This window comes from Schistosoma haematobium, chromosome 4 (genome assembly GCF_000699445.3).
Source record: "Schistosoma haematobium chromosome 4, whole genome shotgun sequence".
In the NCBI taxonomy this organism is placed as follows: Eukaryota; Metazoa; Platyhelminthes; class Trematoda; order Strigeidida; family Schistosomatidae; genus Schistosoma; species Schistosoma haematobium.
Genome location: NC_067199.1, coordinates 10,836,182 through 10,852,639, shown reverse-complemented (window position 1 = coordinate 10,852,639; position 16,458 = coordinate 10,836,182). Strand labels below are relative to the sequence as shown.

The following is a 16,458-nucleotide window of genomic DNA, read 5'->3' as shown; positions in this document are numbered from 1 at the left end:
CTTCACCGGATCACACCACGAAGAACCGAATCGAACATATCTGCATCAACAAAAAGATCAGGAGGACGATGGAGAATGTGAGGACCAAGAGAGGAGCTGACATAGCATCGGATCATCACTTGCTGGTCACCAATATTAAATTGAAACTCAAGAAGTACTAAACAACGGGGCGGACAACATCACAAAAGTTTAATACGTTCATTCTTCAAGATATTAACAAACTCAACAAATTCATGATAGTCCTCAGCAATAAGTTCCAGGCCTTTCATGATCTACTCAATGGAGAAGGAACTACTATGGAGAGCAACTGGAAAGGGATCAAAGAGGCAATCAATTCAACATGTCATGAGGTTCTGGGCCACAAGAAGCACCATCACAAGGAATGGATCACTGTTGATATACTGGATAAGATTCAAGAAAGAAGGAACAAGAAAGCAACAATCAATACCAGTCGAACAAGAGCAGAGAAAGTTAAGGCACAAGCTGAATATACAGAATTAAACAAACAAGTGAAGAGGAGCATCAGAGCCGACAAACGTAAATATGTGGAAGATCTAGCAATGACGGCGGAAAAGGCTGCAAGAGAAGGAAACATGAGACAACTGTATGACATAACAAAGAAACTGTCTGGAAATCACCGCAAACCTGAATGACCAGTGGAAAGCAAGGAAGGCAAGGTAATCACCAACATTGAAGAACAACGAAACAGGTGGGTAGAACACTTCAAAGAACTCTTGAATCGACCAGCCCTACTGAACAAAGCCAACATCGAAGGAGCACCCACGGACTTAAATTTAACGGTGAATTTACATGCTGTTTCCTATCTATAACACTGCGGTTTAATAATCAAGTAGGCGAAAACTCCCTGGTCTATTCTAGCTCCTGTTATGCATCACTCTCTACACGTCTAGACCAAAATGGACATCAAGTTCAGTTTGCTCTATTTTTCCTACTTTGAAGTTGTATTAGTTACTTTTCCCACCCTATTTCTTCACTTGAAGTAGACAGGTAACTCACCGGACCTATCGATACTGTTCAACTAAGCTCGGTCGCTAAGGGACACTCACTACCACCTTAAGAAGTCAATAGAACCTCACAGTCGACTGCCTGCATTTATGGAGCCTGTTACCAATCAACTGATCAGGACAACACAAAATAACATCGGCAACAAGTTAATGTGAGTTCCTTCCTGTTTATCCTGTATTCGTTTTTTACTCTTCTGTACACTATGTTGACTAGCAATTGATCGTTACCTTATCCACAACTCATATACTTCTATACTCTTCCGCCTGTTTTAATTAACAATTATCCTGCACTGTACCCTTCTTAATGCTTATACTCTGATTGGCAAACTATACTTTATACTAGAGTCAACAGAGGCACTGCATCGATGCCTTACCCATAGTCCATAGCTTGTAACTGCCTGATAAGCTTGTAAAATGGTACTTATAGAAATAGTGTTTTCCAACAGAGGATTGTGTGAGGTATGACATATATCCAAAAATAAGCTTAAATGAGCCCAACATCCCAAAAGGAAGGAGGGTGGAGTTACTGACCAGTAAGCAATGATGTTGAGGGCTATAACTTCAATCTACCTGTGTTTGTGGGGGCAGAACAGTTTGTATGTATCGGGCTCTTTATGATTGGGAATAAGTCAATCAATCAATCTTCCTACGCTCACCACTCGGACTCATGTTTCCAATTTTATGCAGGATTAGCTGTTCTACCAAGACAACCTACAACATGCTAACTCGGACTTTTACACTAGGATTGTGTCGTTGGCATCGGATAGACAAAAAAAGGATAGAAAAAATTAGACAACAAAAGATACAGTCATTGGTATTCTTAACAACTCACCCTCTATATACACACCTTTCTTATAAACCGCTTTCCTTGTACCAACCTTGACCTCCCTTCCTTCATGTGAGCTTACTCCAACTTGTTAAACGAAACAAATCATTGTTCTTTATTACTACATTCTCTTATATGGAGCCTCTGACTTCATTTCACTCTAACAAGAGATAATATGAATTTAATCTAATTTAATATACTGATGATGTCACATGTATTCAGTGTTTGACAACGCTTTTACCAGCAACACCTTCTAATATAATTTCTACCCACCAAGAGAAATCAAAAGACAGAGTCGAGGAGATCGGAAGAGTGTATTTGGCGATTACCAATATATCGGAATTCTCTGATATAATCTGGCTAACGATTGCGGTAGATGTTGAGCACAGCGTTACCACACGTGATCTAATGCGGATGCATGACCGAGCGCCTTCAGCTAGATGAGTCTGTAACAGCTTAGGTTGGTTGGTTAAGAGTTGACCCCAAACAACCAAGGATATGCCAAAACAGTATTGTTCAAGTATTCATTCACTTCCTTATTTTGTATAAGCGTTATATTCCCTATTATCTTATAGTGAATGTTGAGAGCCTTTGTCTGAACAGATAATCCCACGCTCCACTGTGACTGCGCGAAGATCGAAATAAAAACCTATTCACTACTTCTCTGATTTCTTCTATCAATAGCACGAGGGTTACCTTAAGGCACGAAAAGTCCACTAAAACATATGGTCAGCATCCAATGTCGAAAACTTACAGAGCTATTTATTTTGGGGATTTATTTACCGCTACAATACCTCTGTCTGTTCAACTACACAATGTTAAGGAACGTTTGATGTTCATAACCAAGTGGCTTGCTACTCTTACGTTTCTCTTTTTTCTTTCTTCAGAATCTTACTCTGAGAGCACAGCTATGAAACTCCTGACGTCTGAAACATACTTGACGTACGCGTCTCCTCAAAGTCACGGTTTACATCAAGCGCTGTATGAGTCTACTTTATAACAACTATAAACTTGATAAGTTGGGAAGCATGTTGTGAACCAACAAATGTTGTAATTTATAGATCATACCTGTAAAAATGGCGTGTACCTGCACATGCAGAAATATATTACTATTACTCTGTGGGAAAAGCTCGCTAAATTAAACGCCATCAACTTTGCTTCTTAAGTCCAATCAAAACGTGAATAAACATGCAGTAACAATTCGTCACGTACATGTGTACAATTTTCATCACCGTCACTGCTGGTTGAAATCGTGCCATGATAACTCGTCTTATCAACTTGATGAGCTTAAAAGTGTCACCGGCACACAGATTACAACAACGCCGTTGTCTGAAACCCCTTCTATTTCAAGGATTCGTAATGCCAGTTAAATCAAATGTTGAGAATAGAGCGATGCAAAAATATATGTGGATAAGTGTAATAGTTTCAGTGTGTATGCAATCTAAACTGACTTGTGGTACGAAGAGATTAGTAAGACGGATCACCCAAGCATGGTCTAGTGCAAATGCCCAATCAAGACTCTTTAGCTAAAGATACGTACTGTAAAACTAGTCAGGTCAATGTCAACGTCAAAGACTTACGAAACTACTTAAGTTTTAAGTCCACCTATCACTACAGGCTTTCCAATCCAAACAATGAATTTATGACCCTTCGAAAATGAAGATCCTTTCGTCAAGTTAGTTTTTTATGATCTCACAAGACCGATCAACTTATCCAGAATGTTTGTAAAGCTAATACAGCCATACTGGCCAGTATGAAGGTTCCATTGTTAGATACGGGCTGTTGATCTCCAGTCTTGAACGTATGACTAATGAGAAGGCATTCTAGGCTTTTGGGAGTTCATTTTCGGCCTGGAACATGCTAAAAATAAACCATTTGTTGAGAAGCAGACAGTTCAGCAGACTACGGTGCCCTACTATGCATGAGGATTCTGGGCAATCAAAAGACTTTCCATTGTGATAAATAATGATTCCTTAAACTATGCATTGATGATATTGTCTTGTTACCTTTCGGTTGTCACCATACGTAGTAAGGCGTATTCATGTTTCAATCCTTACTATTCTCGTATTAACCTCACGTATAAAATCGACTGACTGAGGTAAAATGTGAAAGTAGTCTTGAACAGGCTTCTGGAATGAACAAGTCTGGCGATGTGTATCTCACAGTAATTGTAGAACGCTTAAAAACGGTACTGTCAGCTGATGCTGGTAGTATGAAAAAGGATCGATTGAAAGAAAAAAGTTTATAGGACAAGTATAAATTACCTGGCGTTTTAGAATTACTTACTCAAACCGAAACAATGGTCATCAGTTCAAAGGTCAGTGGTATTTTTCCTCCAAGTATATTTTACAGTATTGTTCGTTAAATCACACATCAAGACTACTGTCTTTGCTTTAATTGAATTTATTTCAGTTGAAGTAAAGATACAAAAAACAAAGAGTACTGGTATTTATTTCTTCTCGTTCAGTATACCTTTTAGTGTTGTTTGTATCCAAAAGTGTTTAGGTCTTTTTGTAACTACAGAACTCGGAGTTTTCGTTGTAGTTAGGTACAGTTATACACAAACCTCTGTTTTTGTTTGTGTTCCGTGTTTATCACCTATCAAGCCCTAAAAGACACCTATGTAAAGATCTAATTTTGCTGTGAGACCATAAAAATAATTTATGGGGCAAGTAAAACATCCTTGTGTCAGACCTGCATGCTGTTTCACTGTCAATAGCGAGATTCTTTGCGGTAACTGCAGTGAGTGGTATCACAATGTATGCACTGGACTCACATCAGCTGCAAGCCATTATCACGTTAGCTGTGCAAAGCATGTTGTTCTACAAAATCTCTGCTGATTCTTGAGGCGATTGAGCTGCTGAACATAGCTAGAAAATTGCCCCCAAGTAAACAGGTAGCATTATATGAGCAGAGTTCGGCTTTTGAGGAACTAGCGAGCGTCATCATGGGCCCAGCTCTGGATTCAAATGAAAGCATAAATGTGGACCCCATTAGGAAGCAGAAAACAAGCATATCAATGTAGGCATTGTTACAAGGAAAGAGAAAAAGCATGCTGAAAAAAACTTAATATAGACAGTACTAAGATTTGTGAATCTACGGTTACAGTCACGTATTCACATATCAACTCAAGGCAGACTACGGAGGAGCAAAGTCTGAGCTTTATAAAGGATGTGATCAAGAGACAAAATAAGGTACCGAATTGGCTTACAGTCACACTCAGAATAAAGAGTTGGAAAACAGAGGGAGACCTCTGCGTCTGACGCCAAATCGGAATCGGATGGTAGGCAGGAGAAGATTTAAGGAATTGACATTCCACGTGTTAAGATGGATCGGCTAACAGGTCAGTCATTTTTCATAGGTTATGAGGATCTTCCGAAAAGGAACCAAAGGCTAGATTTGAGCACTATCTCAGTCACATTTAGTCCTTAATAAGCAAGCTATTCCCAGAAACAGTTGCAGGAGTTAGCATCTTTAAGCTTTATAGAATAGGACAAAAGGTGAATCCTAAAAGTACTCAGAAAAGCCGTCTCTTGAAGGTTACTTTTGCTTCGGCTGAAGAAAGGAACCTGGTACTGAGAAACTCACACAAACTGATTGGATACGGAATATACGTCCCTGAGGATCTCAGTCTGGCTGACCATATTAAGAGACGATTGGTAGACGTAGAAATGAATGAGCGCCGCCGAGACAATGAAAGAAATCTCATAATAAAGGGTCTACAGATTGTAAACGTTCGGAGCAAAACGATTCCTAAACCACTGTGGGTGGTAAGTGAAAGTTTTACACAGAATTAAAGGTGTGCTACTCAAATGCTTGCAGCCTACTAAATAAAATGGAGGAGCTCAACACAATGACGGATACAGAAAACCGGCTGCCATTGCTGTTAACGTCATCGGTTAACGTCAGAAGTTTTTGATAATGAAATTTAGTCAACTGTATTTTTATCCAGTAGAGCTGATAGACTAAACCATGGAGGAGGTTGGGTTATCAAGTACACGAATAGTATCCTAACCATACGAACTGTTGAGACAGTGGCACACTATTCAGGGATATGTGAACTGGTGTGTTGCAGGTTGGAATGTAGACGGTAAGATATTGAATTACTCGTAGTATGCCGCAGTTCAGAATGTGTAGTAGATGGTGCAATAGGGGTAAAAGCCTTATAGTATGCGGCTTTAATGTGTCGTATATAAACTGTGTAAACTTAGAAGTAGTCATCGACAATGTCGTGGGATTGCTAATTGTTGGAAACGAAAATTGCCCTAGCTTTATTTCAGCACATTAGAGGTCCCACCAGATATGAATCACGAAGCGCCTCGTTTTTCTTGGACTTAGTCTTCCCACACGATTATGATGTACGTCAAATGACTTTCCCCCACCTATAGGGAGAAGTGATCACACAGTCAACCTATGCAGGTTTATGGTTGAGATGGCCTGTCAAGTAGTTGCGCCGGCCCGTCTTAACATGAGGAAGGCAGACACAGAGGCGATAAATCCTGCAGAATCGGCTGAAAACCGTATAACTGACTCCGGCGCATCAGTAGAAGAGGTATGGACAGGCAGTTATACAACCAGGTAACTCAACCACATATACTCTGGACAGTCCAAAAGAAGAGAAAAGCAAGGTCATCCCTGGATAGACCCGGATTTTCGACGTTTATTAAGACGGAAGAAAAAATGTTGGAACGTTGCCAAAACCCTTGGCACAGCAAGTGCTATGGAACGCTACAGATCGGAAGGAAATAAGTGCATAATTAAAATCCGGGAATCTCAGAGAAAATATGAAATGCAGTTGGCATAATCTGCAATCCAACAGCCTAAGAGATCAACCTCGTATATAAATTACAAAACAAGGATGCAGCATTGGTTTCCCAATACAATTGCAGAAGGGAGTTGATCTCAAATGATAGAAAATGACCAGGAAAAAGTAGAGGCTATGACCAATAATTTCGGGTCAGTTTTCACTCAGGAGCCTCTTCTAGATGAAGAAGCCCAAATACAAAATCAACAAGCCGTCTGCTACTGTGAACTTTGGTCCAAACGATGTACTTTAGACACGGAAAAGTCAACAGGACCGGATGAACTACACCCCGAAATCCTCAGGATAATTGCATAATATGATGCAACCCCACCAACTGTGATATTCAATATGTCACATGGCCAAGGTGTGTTACATATGGACTGGAAGAATGCAATCGTCCATCCCATACACAAAGCAGTACCAAGAAAACTTCCATCGAACTACAGACATATCAACCTAACCAGTGTCGTAGTTGAAGTACTAGAAGGAATAGTCAAAAAGATCATCAAGTTAGATACTATTATGTTCACTACAGTATACACAACCATAGTGAGAACTAAGCTTGAAAACTGAGTTCAGGCAGCAAGCCCCCGTTTAAAAGGCAACTCGGATATCCTGGAAAAAATACAGAGGGCAGCTACCCGTGTAATTTCGAAACTCCGTGGTTTACTATACAAAGAGCGGCTTGAAAAGCTAGACCTCTTTTCACCGTCCTGTCGCAGATTAAGAGGTGGACTGATTTTGATGTATAGAATACTAAGAAATGATTTTTGACTCAATAAATACTCTCTTTTTTTTCTCACCAGATTGGGACATCTCAAAAGACATAGCGGGCGAGTAGAAAAGCCAAGAACGAACAAAATACCCATGGTATATAGGTTTTCACACCGAGTCATTAATTCTTGGAACCTCTTATCCGAAGCAGTGGTGTCCATACCTTCAAATGACTCATTCAATGGAGTGCTAGATACTCACAGAAGCATACTACAAAAGGAATAACATAGGCCGTAACCCTTTTGTCCTTACTACACAAATCTGAGATCTGAATTGGACATTCATTCCATATGCTAAATGAAATATGAATATATTGGAGACTAAGGGATTCTATTCAGTCAAACTTTAAATAGAAACTAAATTTCTGAAGATGTTAGGAAACCATGAATCGACTGACCACCATTTTGTTCTTTGTTTATTCGCTTGTAGGTATACTCGTTTCCTGTGAACCGCTAGGTCTCAGTGGTCTGTTGAGAGTTTGAGTGTAAGGTCTGTTAGTGTGCCCTCAAGATGTCAGACGACTGTTATAAATGTGGACGTCCCGGTCATTATGCTCGTGATTGCCAAGCTGCCCCAAGAGGTGGTGGTAGAGGTGGAGGCGGAGGTTATCGCGGTGGACGAGGCGGTGGTGGTGGAAGAGATCGTGACAATAACGATGGCCGTCGAGGTAAGTGTAGTTTAGACGTTTTGCGGTCTTATAAACAGTATTACAAGTAAATTAGTTATTAGTCATGTGACACTTAGAAATGTCTCACAGCTAAACGATCAGTTGCGTACGCTTAGTTTTTTATGTTTGCAGACGGCTGTTTCACCTGCGGTGGGCTTGATCATTTTGCTCGAGATTGTACCAGTGGTCGCGGACACTATGGTGGTGGTGGAGGAGGTGGTTACGGGGGATATGGTGGTCGCGGTGAGTTTGATGCGTTCTGCGTAATATCTGAATGCACGTCTGGGCATCGTGTGTAGTTGATGTGTCAGAAGGAGTGTTGCTAGTTGTGTGGTTAGTGTAGATTGTTTTGCGATCCCAATGTTGCAACTGAGTATGCCTAAGTATTTGTTTGTATATTGTAGACAAATGTTACAACTGTGGTGGGACGGGACACTTTGCACGAGATTGTACAAATGATGGACAGCGAGGTGATAGTGGCTATAATGGTGGAGGCGGTGGTGGTGGTGGTCGTTGTTACAATTGTGGTGAGTCAGGTCACATCGTTCGAAACTGCCCAAATAATAACAGAAATGACATGAGCGATACGCTGTGCTACAGGTATTGAATAGATGTGATGTACTGTAACTTTGCTTTAGATGTAATAAATATGGTCACTTCGCGAGAGACTGTACGGACAGTGGAGGTTCTGGTCCTCAGTGCTATAAATGCCATGGTTATGGCCATATAGCAAGTCGATGCAATGTGGAGGCGTGAATGAAGTCCGTTTGAGATGATGCTCAATGTCGTAGTGCCCCGGTACACTTTCGCCCTGCACTCACGACAAGGCGAATGCATTACACTGAAATATAAGCTTCCTGATAAACTTTTTCCCGTTACATTGTTCAGAGGCTTTTGATTTTTTTGTATGGAATAATAAGATGTGTGGTTTGTGAGATGTGTTGGCTAGCGTATGAAAGACAGTTGTATCAGGTCACTGGCGTGAACGTCTGTTAGAAGCAATTACGATCTGCCCAAAAAACTTTATCTAATGGTTATCTTGACAAGGGATTCGAGTCATTCAAATGGACTTACAAAGTCTGCCTAAACTAGATTACAACAGTATTTGTTCGAGTGGGTTACAGGGTTAAGTCTTGCAGATCACACGTCGCAAGGGCTTATTTGAGTAAGTCATATAGTGGTTAGAAATTGGTCACTTGTACAAACCGGACATCAGACGTTCTGCCGAAGTAAATCATGACAAGTGTCCGTCAATACGAGAAAAGCTGCTGTGCAGGATTCGCCGAAATGGGCTCGTCTGGGATTCCGACGCCGAAGTTTCCGGCAGTATGCTATGGAAGTTTGTATGTTGTGTAACTGGCCCTAATCGTTGGACCGTCCCTATAATAACTGGCTCACATGTTTCGGTAGCGTGGTTAAAGTTGGCCCTACTACATCAAGTCGTCAGATTGACAGGTGACCAGTCGCCAAATGGTAAGTAGATATGTTTTGTAACAGCATGACTATCAATGGGTGTCCTCCAGTAGGCAGTCTTGAATATCGTTTAATACACGTGACATGTCATTGTTGCGCATGTTAGAGATTATGACGTCAGTTCTAACTACCTCTTGATAACTGATAGGTCTAATCTTCGCTCTGTTGAGTTACACTTATCATTTCTTGATTTCGTTTGTAACTAGCGTTGGTGTTCGACTCTACTCGACACAATTTCGACTGCAAGTGTAGTTAGTCTCAATCCAAAGAATTGTCTAGAAGTATGCAGTCTTGTATGTCATTGTCATAATCAATTGCTCGGCAGTTGCAAAACTAGTGATAGGCGTGTTCTCAAACCTACCTTGTCCATTTATGGATGTGGTCCTATTTATAGTGTAACGAGGTTCTCTTTAGAGTCAGAAACCTTTATTTCATTGGCAGTTTACTACTACACGTAGTTTTATATCATCCGAGTTCTGTATGATGCTCGGATCTCGTTGTGTTCCAAATTAGTTTTTCGCGTGCAGCTATCCAAAGTTTACGTTGGACTACAGATGAGCGATATTCCCGATAAGAATCTATTTGGCGGAGACACTAGCTAAATACAGTCTTTTGACCACTTTAAGCAACATTGCAACGATATTCGTGATGCTATTCTCCTCGTTAAAATGCAAAATGTTGCCTTAGGATTGAGTTGCAGCGGCACCTGAACTAATGATAGGGAGAGAAGTAGTTGGGCGTGTCAACCACTTTACTTATTTTGGGAGTCCCTTGTGGTCTAGTGTGCGACGAGATCTTAGTGCGGATACACGATGCTCGACTGGCTTTTACCAACTTGCAAAATTTATGGCGTAGGCTAGATATCCGTCAACAAACCAAAGGACGGGTTTACTGCGCAGCAGTTCGATCCGTCCTAATGTATATAATTGTGAAACATAGTCGGTAAGGGTACAGGGTATTCGAAGGCTCTTGGTATCCGATCATAGATGTCACTGGAGTATTGCTCGTATATCCTGGAACCACCAAGTAAGTAATGCATATGTTAGGTAGGGTTGGCAATTCAATCAATGCGGCAGTGGAAGTTCATTTGAGATTACTAGGACATGTGGTACCTATGCCCAACTACCGACCTAGGACGACACGTCTAGATCGCTTGCACTGTGCAGATGCATGCACTCTGTGTTTACCCAAGTCTTAATATGTATTCTTCATATCCTTCCCAAGTTTGTTTCAATGGTTCATACTCCCTGAATAACATCCTCAAACCATAATGTTCTCGATTGCAACATCTACCACTATGGGATTTGAGTCGGCAATTGCGTCTCTTATGTGATATGATAACTCGAACTGATGTGCGTATATACGAAGTTCTACATTGTTGCTGACTGACTGGAGGATGCTTAGTAACCAATTAGTACGGCTAGTAGTTCTCGGGAGTGTTCATGTTGTATTGGTAGAGAAATTTTGGAATACGTCATTGGAAATCCGTACTCATACCAAGCCATTAGTGGGATTCGTTTCTAGTGCTTAAAGTTTTTTGACGTATACGTAGTATAATTAATGCCTGCTGTATCATCCTGAGGTTTCAGTTTTCATGGAACCTTGTTCGTGTTGTTGACTTGAGAAGTAGCTTTTTCAAACTTGCTGTTACGAGATGACAATTATTGAGACGTATTGAGCGATTTTTTCATCATAGTTCATATTGTTACCTGACGGATGTACGTCGTTTTTAATTAGGTACTGATCAGTATGCCAAAGATTGATACACTTACCGTTACATAATCAATGTATTAATAGCAGAATGGTCTAACACATTGATCAAGGAAGCGAAGTCGCCATAAGACTCGAACATCAGCCCTCGATGTAGTTTGACTTGGACATCTAATAGTTGTGTTATGCAAGTGAAAGGATAAAGGTTGGTTGCAAAGTATACCACGTTGCTGATCATAGTAATCCAGCTAGGGGAAACTTGATTCTGTGGTCTTAAATACGCGTTTGGATATGTAAACTGACAGTAGATAACCTACCAACTTCAAAGTCATACTGTTTTGCTATTATGAGAAAGCTGAGCTACTTTTGTCTCGTAGCTGGGATCATACCGTACAACCAATTCATTTAACACAGAACAACTGAGAGTCGAGACGATATTGTCAAAGCTTCTTTTGGTCAGGATTATTACATCCAGTCCTCTTTCATTCTATGAAGTATTTGTTGGTAAAGCTGATACATTTTTTTGTAGCCAGGATTGTTGTTAAATCTCAGTAACAACTTAGCCGAATTATGTGCAGCATTTCAACTTTCCTTTAAATCTTTTCTGGGTATAATTGTTTACACCTTCATGTTTCCATGTGTGAATATGATGATTACTCGTGCCTACCGGTCGTCATGAATTGTTCCACGACGAAGTTCTGATAAAGTTGTTCTTACCAAACTAATGATTAACTTGACCATTTTGATGAGGTGAAGGTTATCGTGTCATAATTCACTTATCCTATGTTCGAAAATCCTAGTCTCCCTTCAACTAGTCGACTCAGCTACGAAAGAAACTTCGTTCAACCTTTGAGTAAAGCTCTGCATCCTAAGTGCAACGGGAAATGTCTACTGGACGTCATACTGAAGGAACATAAACTAATCTAAGAACTCGAGCTAGTCGATACCCTGCATAACAAAACGTGAAGGCGTTCCGGATAATTGTCGACTCAATAATGCCCACTAAAATGTACTTTTATGTAGTCATATGCTCACCACATAAACTCTGGATTGTGCGTTTGAATTGACTTTCATCTGCTTAAAAATTATTTATGAATCTATTGCAGTTGTCGCTCTGTTATGATTATCAGCTGGAACAGTCAGATCTTGTTAATTCCATATGTTGTAATACAATCCTTTTGCTGGGGTTTACGTCTGACAGTGAAGCTTTATGTTATTCATGACCTGATTTGCATCCCTACCTTCTTGGATTCAGTATTCACTATGCTACGTTAGGACTTTGAATAACTCAAGTCCATTAGTTTGAAATCGCTGCTGTTAATAATTTAAAATTCAAAATATTTTCATTTGAGCTTTTACTTATGTTGTTTCTTTTCAATTAGATGTTGCCATCTAAAGTGATACTCAACCACTGGTTTATATATCCGTTGTTAAATTTAGTTGTCCAGATCAACAAACATCAGAAGTAATGAAATAACTGGACACTGACCGAGCGCCGTTCAACCTAATCACGAGCGATGCACGTTACTGTAAAATAGGTTTGTAATCACAAGACAAACCAAAAGGAATAGATAACACAATAGTGTGGGACTTCAGTTGTTGCTGATTCACTCATTAGCTCTAACACCAGTTGCCCACTCAGTCCCGCTAGTTTTCACTTTTTGGGACGTATGTTCGTGTATTCCGTTTTCCATTTCCTTGATTTCATTAATTAGAATTCCATTTAGTCAAACGCATTGATAAAAAATTAGCTGAATTTACACTGTGAAACCAATTATTGTAATAAACGTTCATTTGACAAGATGTATTGTTTTTGCTTATTTATGTACTTACAGTCCTCTTGAAGCCCTGAGCAAGCTTGGCAAATAAGAGCATACGTAGTTCTTATTTCTGATACAAAATAAATGTTAGGAAATAAGTTCATGGGGACACTTCGAGTTTTCTGACATTCGTGACCTAGTGTTGTGATTTCAGTTGCGTGTTGTATCGCAGTAAATCATGTGATTTATTATCACAGGGATAAAGGATACTTAGTGCTACTTTTTTAAAGGGATAATTTGTTAGGTTTGAATAAGTCCAATTGTTAATGAGGCTTAAAGGGAAGTCATTCCACTGACAAGGTGTGAAGCACTAGAGGAAATAGAGGTGTGTGTTGATGTTTACAGCAATCAATCTGTAACTATAAATCATCCGATTTCTGAAATCTCAGCGTTTCGTTCTGTTAGGAATGTCTACGACCATCTGGTTATTAGAGTTTGAAAGAAATAGTTTCCGAAAAGCTACACGATTAGTATATTAATGGGAGAGTGCGAGGGATAGCAATAGAAATTGAGACTCGCATTAAATTAGATTTCAAGAGCTTTTCTTTCGTACTGTCAATAAACAGTAGTAGATGGCCATGGCTTAAAGGTCAGTTATTCTGTTGCTGGCATGGAATTTGATGATGGAGTCGCTAAAGACTTCAGTTACAATAAAGCGTACTGACGATACTTCCATTTTTGGTAAAGTAAACTAAGCACAAGACGCTGCTTATTCGCAGGTCTCAATTTAAGGGCTGGTACTTAAGGCGATCTATCTAGAAAGCGATCGTGACTTTAGTTAAGGAAACAACAATGCAGACGGATACGTTGACCTACTATCATCGTCTTATCGTATATTAAAACCTTTAGTCTCTTAGGCGTGATTTGTCATGTGTACATCTGATTTACAGTGGGTCACTGTTAGGGCGTTCAACACTGTGTTCTTGTCTACAATGTCAAATGTTCTGAAAATAAAAGTCTAAGATCGTTGTAAACAGCCCCATAAGGAATGCTTTCTTGATCGCTAAGCTCTGTATTCTTGCCGATAGCTCGTTCTATAAATGTGATTTATCTACTCTAAAGAAGTGGCTTACATTAAGTCACGAGACGTCAGATATATAATTTTCCTACTCATTGGGATATAACAAAAATATTATTAACTTTCTACTCGATGCATAATTAGAACTATCACGTTCAATCTAGGCGTTAATACCTATAAACCCATTACCAATCAAAATATGAGTGTTTATGATGCTTCCGATACTCCTGACACAATGGTATCTGTTAAGCGCTAACATGATATTCTTCTCCAGACAAATGAAAAAATACGACAGTTGTCCTATCATCTTATCCATAAAAAAATACGGATCTGTGAAGTTATCCATCGCTTAACGCTTTTTAATTGTACCTCATAACTGAATACTCGACCACTTACCAACAAAAACTTCCCTATCTGTATAATTTATGCCATAATCATGAAATGCTGATCAAAGAATATACATATTGAGGACTAATGACTGACTACTGTATATGAATAAGCCAATTTTAGTTATATATATTGTGTTGCTTCAACTATTTCCCCTATACTTTAATAATGCTTGTAATGGTTATATGCAAAACTGCACATGCTATCGGCAGAAAAAAACCCAGACAAATTGAAGAGATTTTCTTAGTTTTTTATTTAAATGAAATTGTATGACTCTGGCATTCGTTATACATTGTTTGACATATATATATTTATTGATTATTGTTGTTCTTATGCAAATGGATAGATACAAACAAATGAAACCATATATATGAATATATTAACTGATTTGACTGAGACTGATCAGCTTGAAAGATACAGTCATCATTATCAACCACAAACAAACAAAAGGAAAACAAAACTATAATCAAGGGATTTGTGAAATGCTGTTTTGAACATTGAAAGAATATTTATTATATTCAAATGAACTGATAAACAAGTTGAACGCGTGTAGCATCAACATTTAATAGTGGTCGAGTAGCAGATGAAAAGTCACCACTGGAATGAGGATATATATATATATATATGCTACAAGGGGGTACAGAATAACTAAATATTGTGAAAAATAAAATGCATGAATAAAAGTCAAAAGCAAGTCACAAATAAATTTTGTTTAAAAAAACGTTAAAAACATCAACAATAATGGAAGAACAGTAAGACAAAAAAGAAATCATGTGATGCATATCAGTAAATTAGGTAATAACAAATCACTAGTTATCAGTTGCCTATCACTAGTAGACAACACAGTAATCATCGTGGAAGACTGTACATGTTTGAAGGAAAAAAACAGTGGAAAAGTTAGATAAGGAAATAGAGTTATTGCAAAGTAGTCGTCGTCATGATCAGCTGATGTATGTGTTTGTGAGAGAGAAGAAAAAGCGGTTCCAAAACACCTCGCTTATGGCCATTTCATTCTCCTTCTCTTTATGTATTTGTGTACATTGTAATAGAATGGTGATCTCATGAGAAAAGACTACGTCGGCGATCTTCAAATCGACCTTGAGAAGAGAAAATTAAGTATAGTGTGATTGAACCATGTATAAAATCGAGCGAGAGATTTTAATTCCAAGCTAAAGTAGAACACTGAAGTCTCGTATCGGTGAATTATTTAAAAACGGACTAGTCAATCAAGACAGTGCATCCCAATTATTATCGATACAATTATGGAATCTATATGCATTGAAAAGTGTTTATGAGTTGATGACTGGCTCCCTAATTTTTTTACATACACTGAATTTTAACTCGATATCCGTCCAACAAAGTGTATACGATATTGTTATATTTATATTACTCTCTTAGCAGAAATGTCGTCTAATTGTAATTGATACATAATCGGTGTCGTTTTTAACCCTGAAGAGATGATTGGTTAAGTTTGGGAATGTGAAATGTTAAACTTACCTCTAATTAACAAGGGAATATATATTTTAATGTTTTACTGCATTTATATCTTAAAGAAGCTATTCACTTCAGTTGAGGCATTTGGGCAGCCTGTCGCAGTTGTTGACTCAAATAGATTATATTGCAAGCATGTACATATATGTTTAGGACCCTTTTTATATTTTAGAAGATATCTTCATAAATTTCAACCATGTGACAAACGCATCTTGGACGATCAGATAATTTATTATACTAAATCGATTAGTGTAATCGGATATCAAAAAGAGATAACTCTAAAGCTAGCTACCAACCTATTGGAAAACACAGAAAAGCATCTTTCTCACAAAAAGAAAGTAGCAAGTAATATCTTGTTAGGAAACTGTATTTTAAAGAGCGGTATATATGAGTACCAATATACATATACAAGCCCGGAAAAAAAAGTATCTAAAAGATTGAAGACATATAACCATCTCATTCT

The 16,458-nt window shown here is 38.8% G+C and overlaps 2 protein-coding genes across 4 annotated transcripts in view; one reads left to right on the top strand and one right to left on the bottom strand.

The window, feature by feature from the left end:
* Positions 1–7,639: 7,639 nt before the first annotated feature.
* Positions 7,640–13,078, top strand: MS3_00007367 (uncharacterized protein). Of its 3 annotated transcripts, XM_035730073.2 has the most exons (5): positions 7,640–8,096; positions 8,229–8,339; positions 8,501–8,696; positions 8,735–9,569; positions 12,662–13,078. In XM_035730073.2, exons 1-4 carry the CDS (start codon positions 7,940–7,942, stop codon positions 8,850–8,852), a joined length of 582 nt encoding a protein of 193 aa, XP_035589240.2. In that variant the 5' UTR covers positions 7,640–7,939; the 3' UTR covers positions 8,853–9,569; positions 12,662–13,078. The 3 variants fall into 3 exon arrangements, with proteins under 3 accessions (XP_035589240.2, XP_051066161.1, XP_051066162.1); XM_051215631.1 differs by lacking the exon at positions 12,662–13,078 and having other exon boundaries at positions 8,229–8,469; positions 8,735–8,971; XM_051215632.1 differs by lacking the exons at positions 8,229–8,339; positions 12,662–13,078 and having other exon boundaries at positions 8,735–8,971.
* Positions 13,079–14,733: 1,655 nt separating this feature from the next.
* CDK17_3 (Cyclin-dependent kinase 17) overlaps positions 14,734–16,458 on the bottom strand; it is an 83,400-nt gene continuing 81,675 nt past the window's right edge. Inside the window, exon 8 of the mRNA XM_012936972.3 lies at positions 14,734–15,601. Within this exon, the coding sequence (XP_012792426.3) occupies positions 15,564–15,601 (38 nt within the window). The 3' untranslated portion in view covers positions 14,734–15,563. The remainder of the gene's footprint in view (positions 15,602–16,458) is intronic.